The following is a 15,688-nucleotide window of genomic DNA, read 5'->3' on the forward strand; positions in this document are numbered from 1 at the left end:
AGGATCGTAACTTAAACAACATGATCACAATTAGATTAATTCCTTATTTCCAGTCAATAAAAAATTGGCCTTCTCTGATCTGGACCAAGACCAAAGGGCATGAGAGTAGGGACGAAGGTGGAAATTATGCAATAATAATTAAAATTAGTTCTAACCCCTCACTCACCCCCCCACAAAAAAAATAAATAACAAATAGCAGCATTATATTACCTGCTGTTACTGTTTCTGAATTTGCCAGCCCAGTTGGAGGCAGATGTCCAACAGATAAACTGCCAACGTGAACTTTTCAATGCTGTAGTAGAATGCCTTACTGCAGACTGGAAGATGACTTGGCAATTTCATGCACATACACAGCTAAACCGAATGCATAACTTCCTCTGCTCTGTTGTGACATTAATTGAAGGAGAACCAAAATAATGTGGAGTGAGACCACCAGAAGGAGGCTTTCATAAAATCATCCTGGAAATAATGATTAACAAAGACCCCAGAAGCAGTAACATCCCAAACTCTTGGGATTTAATTCTCAGAAGATACCCCAAACTGAGATGATGACTGCTGATATATCAGAGGTACCTTTAAGAGAGAATGGAATGGTTTTGACCACTTCTTTGCCTTTGAGTTTCAGCCCAATAAAATGAAAGGCCCTTACCAGACAAAGGATCCTATCTTGATCTACCACACAGATGAGAATGACCCAGGGAATTGCAATTAAATCAGGTTTGTTTTGCCAGAAACTTAGGTAGGCAAAGACAAAGAACTGAATCATAGTTACTACTAAATCATATACAACCCTCAACGACTGATAAGTCAAGAATTTCACTCCTCCTCACTGGCACTTGGGAGAGAAAAAAGTGCATCTTAAGGGTAAAGTTTTCAAAGGAAGTTTCACTCAAGATCGAAAGGAAAACCTTCCACCTCCTCCAAAATTTATTCTAAGGGGTTGGACAAAGATCAGGACCCCAAATGAGGTTAAGTGACTGGTATCTCAAGGTCATCTTGAACCTGTCTTCTATCTCAAGGTGAAATGGGGCATTTTGTTCCTATCTCCATCCGGGTCAACAGGACTTTATGATTGTGAGTCTGTCATCCTGTCTCCACTCATAGGAGAAAACAACTCTATTTTTTCTTTGATAACATGCATGGAAGGAATGGCATGGGTCTATAGCTATGAGAAAGTCAGCTATGCAGTCATTTGAGGAAAGGCAGACATGGTCAACTCACCATTGGGTGGTGAGGTCCTCAAGCCCCTTAAGTATTGTACAGGAACGTAGAGAAGGGGTTGCCAACATAATCTCCATAGGGACTGAACAGTAATATGCGGTTGGGTATCATCCTAATCCACTTCCCTACACCAATGGTCAAAACCCAGTGCCTAGTCTAATGACCAGTGCCCAATCCCAGTGTTTAGTGACCAGCACTTGGTGAATGTTTCTTGATGCATTTCCTGGTGACCACTGCTAGGTGACTGGTGAACATTAACCAGGGAATGATTGGTCAGTTGGTGATGGCCTAAAGGAGGAGTCCATTTGGAATTAAAGTTTGAATGAATGAGATGCTCTTGATCTGTAAACATGTAGGCAGGATTTGCTACTGGGAGATCAGATCAGCACTATTTTAATTTAGGATCAACTACAAATCATGAGAAGACCTTTGCCTAAAACCCCAAAGCCAAAGTGACTACCCATTCTGGAGTAGTGACAAAAATTTAAAAATTGCCCTGGCAGCCATATTTGATGTTGGACAGGGGTGAGTAAGTGGGGCCATTTTCACTTTGGACCAAGCAGACCTAATGTGAATATGCATGTCAAGTTTTAAGACAGTTTTCCCACTCAATATTGACAGATCTACTTATTATAAGTACTTCCTGATTTCAATCAGATTGGATTGGCACTATTTTCAATTAAGACCAATTACATATTGTAAGATACTCCATGTCAAGATGATCATCTGTTCAGAAGATGCAATGATAACCTGACATGAGAAGTCTTATTATAGTGCAATCTCCATGTCAAGAAGCAATGATAACCTGACATGAGAAGTCTTATTATAGTACAATCTCCATGTCAAGAAGCAATGATAACCTGACATCATGAGAAGTCTTTGGGTAAAAGCCTCATCCCTATCTATTAGTGAAAAGTTCTGATAACAAGATTTAAAAAATGGCCACCATGGTGGTCATATTAGATATTTTATTTAAGACCAATTAGATCCAAGAATAATTTTGTAAAGTTTCATAGCAACTCTCCCCATGGTTTGAGAGGGGTAGCGATAACATTCACAGACAGATTCCAGGCTATTGCATAAGCTCTTCTGGTTTAAAAACATCAAAACTAAAAGTAAAGCCAGGCATCGAAGTGACCCAAAGTCAAAGCCTAGCAGAATAACCAGTACTGAAGGCAATGGTTTAAAGAATGTATGACTGCCATGATGAAAACCAGTAATTGTATTCTGACATGAAAAAAGATATTTATGACAGTCACTTCCACAGTCTACTATTGGCACTAATTTCCACACTTTACCATTGGCTCTAATTTCCACACTTTACCATTGGCACTCATTTCCACACTTTACTATTGGCACTAATTTCCACACTTTACCATTGGCACTTATTTCCACACTTTACCATTGGCACTCATTTCCACACTTTATCATTGGCACTCATTTCCACAGTTTGTAGAAATTCTTGTAATAACTGAGTACTCTCATTGTGGCTGCAATTACCCATGGTCTGGATATCAAAATCACTTACAAATCCTATAATCCATGATGTGGATATCAAAATCACTTACAAATCCTATAATCCATGGTCTGGATATCAAAATCACTTACAAATCCTATAATCCATGGTCTGGATATCAAAATCACTTACAAATCCTATAATCCATGGTCTGGATATCAAAATCACTTACCATGTCTGGTGTTCTACATTCCTGCAAAGTGATCAGGGTAAAAGCTGTCAGAGAGAGGTGGCCTATATCTGTACCCTAAAAATGGGAAAAAGCCAGGAATAAAAATGATCTAATTGTTAAAACACACAAAATATCTTTAACAACAAAGAATGGCATATCATTATAATGAAGGTGACATAAATTCAAATTAATTAAAAAATAAATGTGAACACCACATCATAACGATAATTTTGTTCTTCACACTTTACTTCAGGTATTTTAAGCTGAGTAGCATTTAACAAGGTTGCAACCCAGATGAACTGAATAAAGGCAAGTGTAGAACAGGTAAGCAGATGGACAGGATGGTGTCAACATTTCTTTGTTAATATTGTCCATATGCTGAATTGATTTTCAACAAGATTTGATACCAAACCATCTCTCTTTAAGTTCACAGGCAAAATGGACCATTAGCATTATCACATATTTGACAGAGTTATGGCACTCTGTATGCAAAAATGCACCCAAATGATCTGCTATATGCTGTGGTGTTAACAAATTTATGAACTTGTGCCATTTTTATTTAAAAATCATACATGCCAACCCCGAGAGAGGTATACACGTATTTTTTGCAAATACAAGTTAGCCTAAATAAATCTATTTAGAACTTAGCCGCATTCTTGTGATGTCATTTTGAACTTGTGGGTCAGCTTATACACCGGTCATGCACTTTTTAGTGTTTATTCTTATTCAGTTGGGGGTGGTGGCTTGTACACAAATGAGCTTATATCCAAGTATATACAGCAATCTACATTTATTAGAATTTCATTCTCAATTAGTTTCTTAATATAAATAGTAGAAAGAGTCACATTTTCATCTTTATAATAGCCTGAGAAATAGCAAACAATCAGCTTATTTGCTTACATATAAATTAAACCCTGCCTCTCCAGCATCCAACATGTATCTCGCAATGGAGATGAATCTACAGTAACAGTGTGAGTACAATGATTTGTCAACATTTTTTGATGATAGCCATAATACATACTAGGATCCACTACAAGTGCAAGAGCAGTTGCACTAACCAGATTCAACTGCTGGAAGTAAAAAAATTGCAAGAATTCACAGAGAAGCAAAATCTTTGCAAGCATTTGCATCTTTACATTATGACTACAAAAATGACCAAGTTTCATGCCAATCCATCAAAATCTGGTACCAGTTGCACTAAAACATTGTCATTCACTGCATCTATCTGTCCAATTAAAAATGGGCAATAACTCTTAAAAGACTCAGAGAAGCATCAAGATTGTAAACATGTGCATCTTTATATTATGAGCCCAATATTGATAAAGTGTCATGGCAATCCATAAAAAAACGGGGGGGGGGGGGGTCCAGTTGCACTGCATTAAGATACAAGACAAAAGGGGCAATAACTAACAAAAATTGCATGAGCAAAGTAATTTGTTGACGTGATCATCTTTATGTGTGGACAATTCTATTTATCAGGTTTCATGACAGTTCATCAAAAACTTCTGGGACTCGCTGTGCTATTAAGCTACTGGACAAAAACATAGTTTAGACATTCCCAAAGAGTTGTTTCTCAAAGACGTTCTAAAGACTTCTGAATATTTTCGAGGTATATTCTTTCTTACTGAAATGGAACTTTCCATTTCCTACTTTACTTACATGAAAAGGTACAAAAGCAAAAATCGTAAGCACACCATTACAGCAAAAGAATGTTATTCCATCTGGTAACTACCTCTGTTGAGTCATTTGATCTGCTCTGTGTTATCCATTCTAATTTATTTATTCATGACTAAATTGCAGGGCATTCCCTAACTGTCAGTAGCCAGGTAATTTACCCATAAGTGAAGTTTCATCATTTCAAATTATTACCTTGAATTAGCACTTAAATAAGCCTCCCTGTAGAGTTAATCGACATGAATCAATACTGTAATCTGGAGTCATGGGATACAAAATGTATGGACACTTAATTTTACCTGCATTTCTCTATGGTACACACGAAATTCCTCTTTAAAGGAGCCATCTGCATTCTGTTTGCTGCGTGCTAACCATTCCAATCCTGGCCAGATATCATCTTCCTGTTTTAAAACATCACTGAGTTTATCCACTTGACAGAACACCTTCAGTACAAAAGCTGTCAACCTGGAATGGTTAATTAATTCTGTGAATTATCAAGGATGTATATCTGTAATGGGGTTACTTGGGGTTGGGTTTAGGGATGGGATTGGGAAGATCAAGTTGTATGACTCTGATGAGGTCAGTTGATACTGGGTTTAGGAAGTCAGCAAGATCAAGTTTGTATGACTGTGATGGGGTCATTTGGTATTGGGTTTGGGAAGTCAGCAAGATCAAGGCTGTATGATTGTGATGGGGTCACTGAGGTTAGGGTTGGGAAGTTAGTAATATCAAGGTTGTATGATTGTGATTGCTGGGCTCACTTTGGGCTGGGGTTGGAAAGTTGTCAAGAGAAAGATTGCATGATTGTGATGGGGTCACTAGGGGTTGGGAAGTTGTCAAGATCAAGGTTATAAGATCATGATGGGGTCACTTGGAAATTTGGGTTGTGAACTTTGCAAGCTCCAGGTTGTAAAGATTGAGATGGGGCCACTTGAAGTTGGGGCTGGGGTTGAGATTGGAAAGTTGGCAAGATCAAGACTATGATTGTAATCGGGTTACCTGTTCAGGTTGGGGTTGGCAAGGTCATGGTTGCATTATCTCAAAGAGGATTTTAACAAACTTCATTGTTAAACATGTTTTCTATTCTTGTCTTTCTCTGTTTTTCTGAGAGTGTCTGTGGGTGTGTTTATTTTGGATTTTTAACATAGCTTTAACAATTTTCCAGTCATATTGCAAAGATGTCTGCAGTGTGGCAGTTTGTTGTGATATCTAGCACTGGGGCATCATGCTGCAGACACGCATCATCATGTCCCACCCAATCACATTATCCTGACACCAGGCTGACCAGTTCTAACACTAACCTCTTAATGCTGAGTGCCAAGCACGGCAGCTACTAGTACCATTTTTATAAGTCATTTGTATGACAGGGCAAGGGTTTGAACCCACAACCCCTGCATCCAAGGTGGACACTAACCATTTAGGTCACTGGAGGGATCTCTGTTGTTCTAATATATATATAAATATACACACACTATATGGAAACGTATAACTTAATGGAGATTAAAGTACAAATATAAAGATATGGGATGAACAAAGATCTGGTGAAAACTGAATAATTAAAGCAGCCTATGCTACACTGAAAGCTGATATGGTAAATCAATGGTTTCAAAAAATAATGGATGGAATAAGAAGTATGAAAATATTGTGCATTCCTTTACATTTTGTACAATCATGACTTGTAAGGGCTGAACATTTATTTTCTAACATTTATATTTTATGTCACAAAGAAAAAGCATGTATACAAAACATTCATTTACAGTGACAATTATTGCCATTAACCCTTTGAGAATACACTGTTGTTAACTAAGATAAAGGAAACCCTACTGAAATGTTACCTCTTGACTCCTAACATAATCCTTCAATCTGTTTTGCTTCAAAGTTGCTGTATTTGTTTCTTCTTAATCAATAAAGAATTGAAGAAAGATATGTTTCCAATTTTAATTCCTGTACAATATAAAAGACGTCAACTTATTTATCATTGTTGCACTCTCTATTTTCCCTGACATCTCCTCAGAGTAAAGGTGACACTGATGTTGCTGAAATTTATGTCTAACTCCATCTCAAACTTAGATTTAATTACATGAAATACATCTGGAATTAAATTTTAAATGGGTATCACTCACCGAGGTCATATTGCTACTTCCTGAATAGGCACACTTTTTTAATTGCTTAATCAATAATTTCTGTGAAACAAACCTGGAAAAAATGCCTTTTCAGTTTTTGTACTGTAAATTGAGACAACAAAATGAGTATTTTCACTTGAAATTACTGCTCCATCAATACACGTCTACAGTCACAGATGTTCTTTTCTATACTGATGTCACAAGAAACATGTTGGAGTTCAAGTTAAGGACAGTAAATAGAGTCTATAATGTTGGAATATCTAACTTACATTAATTTAAGCTGGAATTCGGTTTTAAAAAATAGCACCAGAGGCATTTTTTTAATTAAATTTACACATACATGTACATTGTATTGCATTCAGAAACAATGTTTTTCTTCTTACAGTCAATGTTGTTGACCTTTGACCTTTTGAATCCAAAATTGATCTGCTTCTCCCTTACCCCAGTTTCACGCTATCCATAAAGTCTGGTCCGCATCTTGTTCACATCTGGAAACCATTTTTCTTCAATCAGCCACAGTCATTTTGACCCTTAATGCCAAACAGGGTTCTACAAATTTTACAGAAATTAGCTCAGCTGTTCAAGAGATGATGTTGAAAACATTTCCCCACCCCAAAACACAAAGAAAAAGCTTATCCTAACAAACTGACTTGACTCTTCTGAAAACGTGGCGGAAAACAGATTTTCTATATTGTTACAATTGGAACAACACTAATGCTAGGCTCCCTCCCTGAAAATATTTTGATAAAGACAAAATAGCATTTAACAATTTAAGAACAGCTGGTTTGCTCTTTTCCAGAATTCCTATTGAACAAAAAAAATGTGTCAAGAGGAAACATATGCCCTTTCGAGTATGGTATTAATAATGGATTCTTGGTTTGAAGCTGCCAAGTCAATCAGCCACTATAAATCAGTATGTGTGTGTAATTTGGATTTTTAATGTAGCTTTAAAAAACTTTCAGTCATATTGCTATGATATCTGCAGTGTGGCAGTTTATAGTGATGTCTAACATTGGGGAATCATATCGCAGACATGTAGCATCATGTCCCACCCAACATATTGTCCTGACACCAGGCTGACCAGTCCCAGCAATAACCTCTTAATGTTGAGCGCCAAGCAAGGTAGCTGCTAGTACCATTTTTATCAGTCTTTGGTATGACTTGGCCTGGGGTTCGAACCCATGGCCTCCCGCATCTGAGGCATATGTTCAAACCACTAGGCCACAAGAGCGGTCACATAAGTCAGTAAAAGCTCAACAGAAAACAATGAAAGTGAAACTTAACCTTCATCTTCTTTATGATAAGACTCGTGCAAAATTTAGTGTATATCCATTAAATGCTTCAAGTTACTGTATAAAAATTAAATTCTGTGTAGACATCACATATAGACATAAGTAATACTATATATGCCTCCAAACAATATGGCAGTAATACCAAATATAACTCCAAGAATATAGCAGGGGCACAAAACCTTCCTCCTGCCCACTTACCATGTACTGGCAGCTGTAGTAGTCCAAACAGAGTATGATCCATCTGCTTTCTTATACTTCTTTTCCTGTTGAATTCCTGTAATTGAATAGAAGAAAATGAGGAATGGAAAAATGTTCTTGTCCTTTGAGTTACATTACACTAGCCAAAAAGGTGTTGAATGGAAAAAAGTTCTTGTCCTTCAAGTTAAATTACACTAAACTAAAGAGTGTGGAATGATAATAAAGTTCATGTCCTCTGAATTACATTAGAGTCTAGACAAAGGAATGTGGAATAGTAAAAAAGTTCTTCCTTTGAGTATATTACAATAGACCAATGTGTGATGTGCAATGGTAAAAGAAAATGTCCTTGGACTTGCATTACACTAGAGTAAATGGTGGTGCAGAATGGTAAAAAAAGGTTGTGCTCTTTGAGGTACACTAAAGGGTGGGAAATGGTAGTAAAGTTCTTGTTCTTTGAATTCCATTACACTAGATTAAAGGGTGGGGAATGGTAGTAAAGTTCTTGTTCTTTGAATTATGTTACGCTAGATTAAAGGGTGGTGTGGAATGGTAAAAGAAAATGTCCTTGGAGTTACATTACATTAGAGTCTAGACAAAGGAATGTGGAATAGTAAAAATGTTCTTCCTTTGAGTACATTACACTAGACCAATGGGTGGTGTGCAATGGTAAAAGAAAATGTCCTTGGAGTTACATTACACTGGAGTAAAAGGTGGTGCAGAATGGTAAAAAATGGTTGTGCTCTTTAAGGTACACTAAAGAATGGGGAATGGTAGTAAAGTTCTTGTTGTTAGAGTTACATTACACTAGATTAAAGGGTGGGGAATGGTAGAAAAAGACCTAGTTCTATGGGTTACATTATGCTAGACTAAGGGATGGTGTGGAATGTTAAACAAGTTCTTGTACTCTGAGTTACATTAAACTAAACTTAGGAGTGTGTGTAATTGTAACAAAAAAATTCCTGTCCTGAGTTACATTACACTTAACTAATGGGTGTGGAATTGTAAAAAAGTTCCCATCACTGAGTCATATTACAATAGATGGTGTGGTGTGGAATTGTAAAGTTCTTGCCCTCTGAGTTACATTACACAAGACTAAGGGGTAGTGTGGAATGGTAAAAAAGTTCTTGTCCTTTTGATACATTACAATCAACTTAGGGGTGATGTGGAATAAAGATGCCAAATAGTACCCAGATTCTCGGGTACCCACTCATTCATGATAACCCAGGTAATAAAATTGGCAATCTGGTACCCTTTAAAAAAAGAACCAAAAAAGCAACCAACAAACCACGTTTCCAAGTTCAAATGAAGGCAAAGAATAAAGATTACACGAGGCTCATGTGTGCATATTTATTCGTCATCACAGGGGCTCGTATCATTGCTTACAATTAACTTGTTATACATGTATAGTATAATAATACAATGGAGGACACTTCTCTCCTTTCTCATGAGACTTATTTAATAATCAATGCTGATATTTCATGCTACATTTCGCATAGCATCATAAATTTGGTACTGACTCTTAGTTCAGGCATTTGACTTTGTATGCCTTTCCAAAGTTTGGCTTACTACCATACTTTTAAGGAATGCCAGACCCTTTTCATATGCTACCACTCAATACTGCTATGATTGCGCTTGCTTAATGTGCAAGAGCAACTCTCTGAATGGAATACTGCCCTATCATTGGCCAAAGGAAAATTTCCAGATTTTCTGTTTATAGTATTACATGACACAGTTCCAAGAAAACAGATGGGTTTCTTTAATGTGAAACCACTTATCACAGATTCATTCCGTTTGATACCCACATATGTAGCGGACCAGTCTAAATTGAAAATAAATGGCGCCAGATAAAGATAATTAACGAGCTTTATTATTGTGACTGATGGATGTTATATGACTGAAAAATGTTAGAAAAGAGGGATATTGTTAAGCTGCATCCAGAAAATGGCAAATCAATAGCACTTGAACAATTTTGAAACAAGAATTCAAAAGTACAGTGTGACCCTGCTACAGCATGCTCCATTATAACGCAAATTCAGATATAACGCGGTCGTGGTGTGGCTCCCGAAATTTCATCTACATGTATTTTTCTTGTACACAAAAAAATTCTTTCTTAAAAGTACGAAATAAAACCAAAAACTTTATTATCACTTTGGGGAAGAGATCGTGTATGAATAATACAAGATGTTCTTGGGTGGCTCCTTAAATTTTATATGTATTTTTTTTGTACATGAAAAAGTAGTTATTTCTTCTTGAGTACTCTAAGTTGTGAAATATCCGCTTTTGGTAATGGAGATCAACCGGACGAGGTATTATCTTGTAATCTATCTTTTATCGGATTTTCAGCCGCTCGCTAGTAATTAATATATTTACAAAGACTGACATTTGTATGTGGATGGCAAGTAAAATTCCTCTTCTTTTCACTCAGAATTAAATCCTTCAGAACACTCACATTTTCTGTAACAATCCCTGTCATCAAACCAGAACACCTGCATCTCTATCGTCCATTGACCTTTTGTTAATTTTCAGATGCATGTGTGAAAAGCAGCATCATGCTGCCAAGACAAATGTCTAAAAAAACCAAAATACATCTTACTTATTGGTTTATTCAGTAGGCATGGAGGGACAGTAACTAGAATAGTCCAAATGATGGCCAATTCCTTTTCAAAACTACCCAGATAAAATAGTTTGCTGAAATTTCAAAGGAAACAGATTAACTTTGAAGCACCGATTGTTATGAAAACGTAATCAGCAAATGGAAAAAAAAAAAGGTCTCAATCATGCAATACAATTATTTGATGTTGCCGCCGCAATAAGAAATGGGCATTTGTTTGGTTTTCCAAGGCTGTATGTTCTTTAGTGGTGACTTCAATAACGCATGCACCCTTCATCAAACAATGCCAACAATACTCTTTCAATTAAACAAAGAACTTTTCATCAAAGGAAGTCAGTACCAGACTTAAATGAAAGTGATGGAATCTGATGGATTTTTGCATTTTCCAATGTGACTGGGACACATTAACTGTGCCATGAAAGTTTTCTTTTTGAAGGAAAAAGGTTTATACTTACGAATGCTACCAATGGTGGCATAAAATGAAAACTAACTTTTACCGACTTCGGACTTACTGAAAGTAAATGTGCTTTGTCATTCGTTCCATGATTGTGCTACATTTTCCCAATGAATTCAGATCAATATGACCTGTGACAAAATTATTGAATATTTTAAAGTTCTGTGTGTGCATATTTTCGATGGAATCACTTGTATGTGTATGATGAGGTGCGTGGGTGAGTACACGGTGTTGATACTATTCATGCTATACATTAAACATGTCTATACAAACAGTATTCACGTATATGAACCAATTCGTGGTTCTCTAAAATAAAGTAAACTATTATATGTCTTCTCTGTTTTCCCTACAGGTGTAGTTCTCATTTAATATGCATTGATTTAAGATGGTAACTGTGCCGATGAAGCACGTATTTTACCACCCCCATTTATTACCTACACCCCCTCCCCGCATTTTTTTTTTGGTACATGCATAATTTTCTTCAGCTAACTAACCTGGTTGCTTATAACACGGTACAATCTATAACGTGGTCAGGTTCTATGGCTCCCAACTACCATGTTATAGCGGGGCCACACTGTAATATAATATAGCAGTCATCATGTGTGGACTTTATGAATAAAGTTACTGTAGATAATGTAGACTACTTAAAGTGAGTGTCATGCCTAAATAATTGACCAATTTCTTTTGTGTCTTTACTTTTGTACTAACTAATAATCCACATCGATTTAGCCAATTTGTGACAAGAATTTTCACTGCAGATCCAGGTAAGTAGCAAACATAAATGTATGTTTTTCATACAGTTTTCTTAATTATGGCATGTAATATATAGATTTTTCTTTTTATGCTCAGATTATGCTTTTTTGCCACTTAAATTAGTAATAATTATGATTATACCACTCTTGGGGGTTGGCATGAGTGTACCTATAGTAAAGCAGTTCAAGTTCACAGTTAATACAATTTCCTTTCGATAGGTTACCCAGATAACCGATTGTTATGTGCAACACGTACCTGGTAGAAATTTCCCAAAATATTGACGTCTCTGTTTAATGGCCAAATCCTCAATTTATAAATGTGATTGTGATAATTGTCAATAAAGTGTTTTCTGATGCAGTTTTTCACTTTTTTGTACAAATTACCTTTATTTTCAAGAAACTCAACCTCTGAAAGATCATTATTCCAACTGCCTTCAACAAGCTTCACATGTACATAAAAACATTTTGCATTATGTCACTCCTTTTTGTTGTTGATTCAATTCACAACCAAAACACTATACATAAGACTTTATGAGTATTTTAATATGTACCTTTACAACTACTTTCGATCTCCAAATTTGTTATGCTTATGTCGATGTAAAGATTTTAAAAAAGTATATGTTGAAAGAAACTTAGGTTCAGACCTGAACAAATTATTCGTTTTCTTATTGTTGATATCCACAAGCTGTAGCAGCCATGCTTTAATACCACTGTTGCATTAGCAAATGGACATATGTTTTGTTATTCTGAAGTTAGTTTTCACAGCAACGTCATGAGCATGTGCACCTTTTATCAAAACAAGCCAACTTCAATCTTTTATAAATGCAACGTATATAAGCAATGAAATCTTATCGTTACATTTTAAGTTATCATTGATTGGAGCAAATTCATTGTGTCATGCAAGTTTTGTTTTCTGCAGGTAAAAAGGAACTTTATTGATGCTAACTTTGGCTACCAAAGGTGGAGTAAAAAGCAAATTAGATTTACAATCTCTTGAAATGAATTTTATCTGGCTGTTAAGGAAACTGAAAGTGGGGCATCTTGCAAAGATGAGAAATTTTCACTTAAACATAACACTCTGTCAGGATGACTAAAACAGAAGCTTGCTTACAATTCATTACTATTGTTATCCCCCATTCCCACCCATGTTGCTAAAAACATACAATTTTAATTTTAATTTTAATTTTATGTCTTGATAATGCTATAGATAACCTTAATTACATGTATTACTCTGTTTTCATACACTCTATATATTTTCTAATAGGATGTAACTGATATAGGAATTTTCTAAATTATCATCTTCACCCAAATTTGAGTATTTTTCATATGCAAGTAGTGTATGTACTTCATGCATTATGGATTGTTTAATAAAAATCTAAGTTGTCAATATACAAGTGTATATCAAACTGATTTTGTCTTTATTTAATTAAAGTGTAAATCCTATGCACTGATGACAAGCTACCCCTTAGAGACAAATTTCACTTGTCTGCTAAAAAAAATTTCAAGACCACCAAAACATTTATCAAGACATCTTCTTATGTCAACAGTATTACCGCCATCCCAAGCATGCCGATAAAAATGACCGTAAATATATGACTGTAATAATAACAAAGACTTTGTATAGAAAGGATAACTTGGTTCATTTTAAAACTAATCTACCTTGAGACCTTCTATATGTTATTTACAATATATAGAGTATATACAACATGATGTGAGTGGCCAAATGGCCCAGATGTATAGCAACGACCTAAATTATGACAGTGACTGGGGACTAACAACACTAAGTTAGAAACAAAAAGCTAATAGTAATTCCAAACCTATCTTATGACAAAACAAATGGTTGGAGTGGTCGAAAGTAGGGGTGAAACAATACGCCCATGCCATGTATCAATACGATATGTGATAGATACACTACCTGCAATATGTTACATACTGATACATGTATCAAACTTAAAATGTGATTATCACAACACATTTGATTGATCATGTGAATGTATGTGTTGAATGGTATCCGCATGTCCAGATAGAGTAAAATAATCAATGTATCAGCATATAGTTAACATGTTTCTGTTTAATGGTAACATAGAAAACATTGAATCAGGATGAAATGTCACTGCTAACATTGTTGTTCTGTGTATAACCAAATAAAATATGTTGTGTTTCTTTAATCTTCATTCAATAAAATTGAAATGTTACATGTTTTGTGTCTGATTCATCACAGAATAACATACTGCAACACAACAGAACATTAAAAAGTGCATGTAACACAAAATTACAAAAAATGTAAAATTATTGGAATTAGGAAATCATAATTATGCATACTTTTCTAAGCTATGCATTTTCCTCTTTTGCTAAATTAAAAAACGACCAACTTAAAAAACACAAATGATAAACTTCAGTGAAGCCAACACTAATTAATTTCACATAAATTGTCATGTGTGTAACAAAATTACACAGATGAATAAAATAAAATTTCATAATGATTGACGATGATTGTTATGTATATTTGATTTAATTTATATTTGATTTAATTTAATTGTTTGTAAGTTTTAAAATCTTTTTTTTAAAATTTCATTATGTCAAAATAATGTAACTTTGTTTTCAAGGAATTTGATATTTGACAGAAATTAGTTTGACCTTAGTGTTTGATTGTAAACACCGAACATTGTATCTTATGTTGACCTAGTTCCCAACCTTAATTCAGAAAATCACTGAGACAAGAAAACAACTTTTTTTATACATCTTATTCTTAGAGTAAAATGATTGTTTTTTGTCAAGGTCACACTGGAACTATGTGTTTTTAGACATAAATACTTCTCGAAGATTATGGAAAGTTGACCTTCATCCGGGAATCTGTTCTGCATTTTAATTTACTGCATAATCTGTGTTTAGAGAGATATTAGTCAGTCTGGACTTCTCTCTACACTGGAAAGTGTCTGTTGTGTCAGTTGGATTTATAATTTTTATTCAAATTATTTGGATTCTAAAAGATTCATTCTTTTTCCTGGAAATATTTGAGTGCTCTTACAGAATTCTTGGACAAAGACATTTATTTAAATTTTATTCTGAATTTCAAACAACGGAATATTATTGACTGTGGAATAAAAAAGATCTGTAGATGATACAATGCCATACTGACTACTGTGTACGTCATCGCATTCCATTTTGGATTCTTTGTTGGGACTCGAACTTGAATTCATTATAACATTTCATTATTAGGACTTCTAAAATTTAATTTGGGGATTATTCTTGGATTTTGTTTGGATTTGATTCTTAAAACTGTAAGTTCTTATTTTTTATTTTTATAGTGTTTTATTTCCAGGGAAATAAATAATTTGTTTAATTTTTCAAAGCTAATTGTTTTCACTCCCTCTTTTCTTACTGTTTATTTGAGCCTAAACACGTAACATAAGATGTTATCATCATCATCTTATACATGTTTTCCAGCAAAGAATGCATCTTCTTACATTACTAACTCCGTTTTACAATACTAGTTGACAATTCTTACGACTGTAAAAGGTATATATGAACTGATATAATGATTCTAATTAACAGATGCACAAGACTATTACAAGTTCTGTAGCTGATTCATCATGCAGTAATATACTGCAAAAAAACACATTAAAAAGAACATAACACAAAGAAGTAAAAGTAATTATGTACTGTCAAACCTGA

The 15,688-nt window shown here is 35.0% G+C and overlaps 1 protein-coding gene across 1 annotated transcript in view; it reads right to left on the reverse strand.

Moving 5' to 3' along the window:
* LOC149801207 (complement C3-like) overlaps positions 1 to 15,688 on the reverse strand; it is a 333,137-nt gene that overhangs the window by 78,898 nt on the left and 238,551 nt on the right. The window contains exons 24-26 of the mRNA XM_089955246.1: positions 8,197 to 8,272; positions 4,883 to 5,048; positions 2,910 to 2,984 (exon numbers count right to left, since the gene is read on the reverse strand). Coding sequence (XP_089811372.1) covers positions 2,910 to 2,984; positions 4,883 to 5,048; positions 8,197 to 8,272 — 317 coding nt within the window. The remainder of the gene's footprint in view (positions 1 to 2,909; positions 2,985 to 4,882; positions 5,049 to 8,196; positions 8,273 to 15,688) is intronic.

This window comes from Sinohyriopsis cumingii, chromosome 4 (assembly GCF_028554795.1).
Source record: "Sinohyriopsis cumingii isolate HCF-2022 chromosome 4, ASM2855479v2, whole genome shotgun sequence".
Classification (NCBI taxonomy): domain Eukaryota; kingdom Metazoa; phylum Mollusca; class Bivalvia; order Unionida; family Unionidae; genus Sinohyriopsis; species Sinohyriopsis cumingii.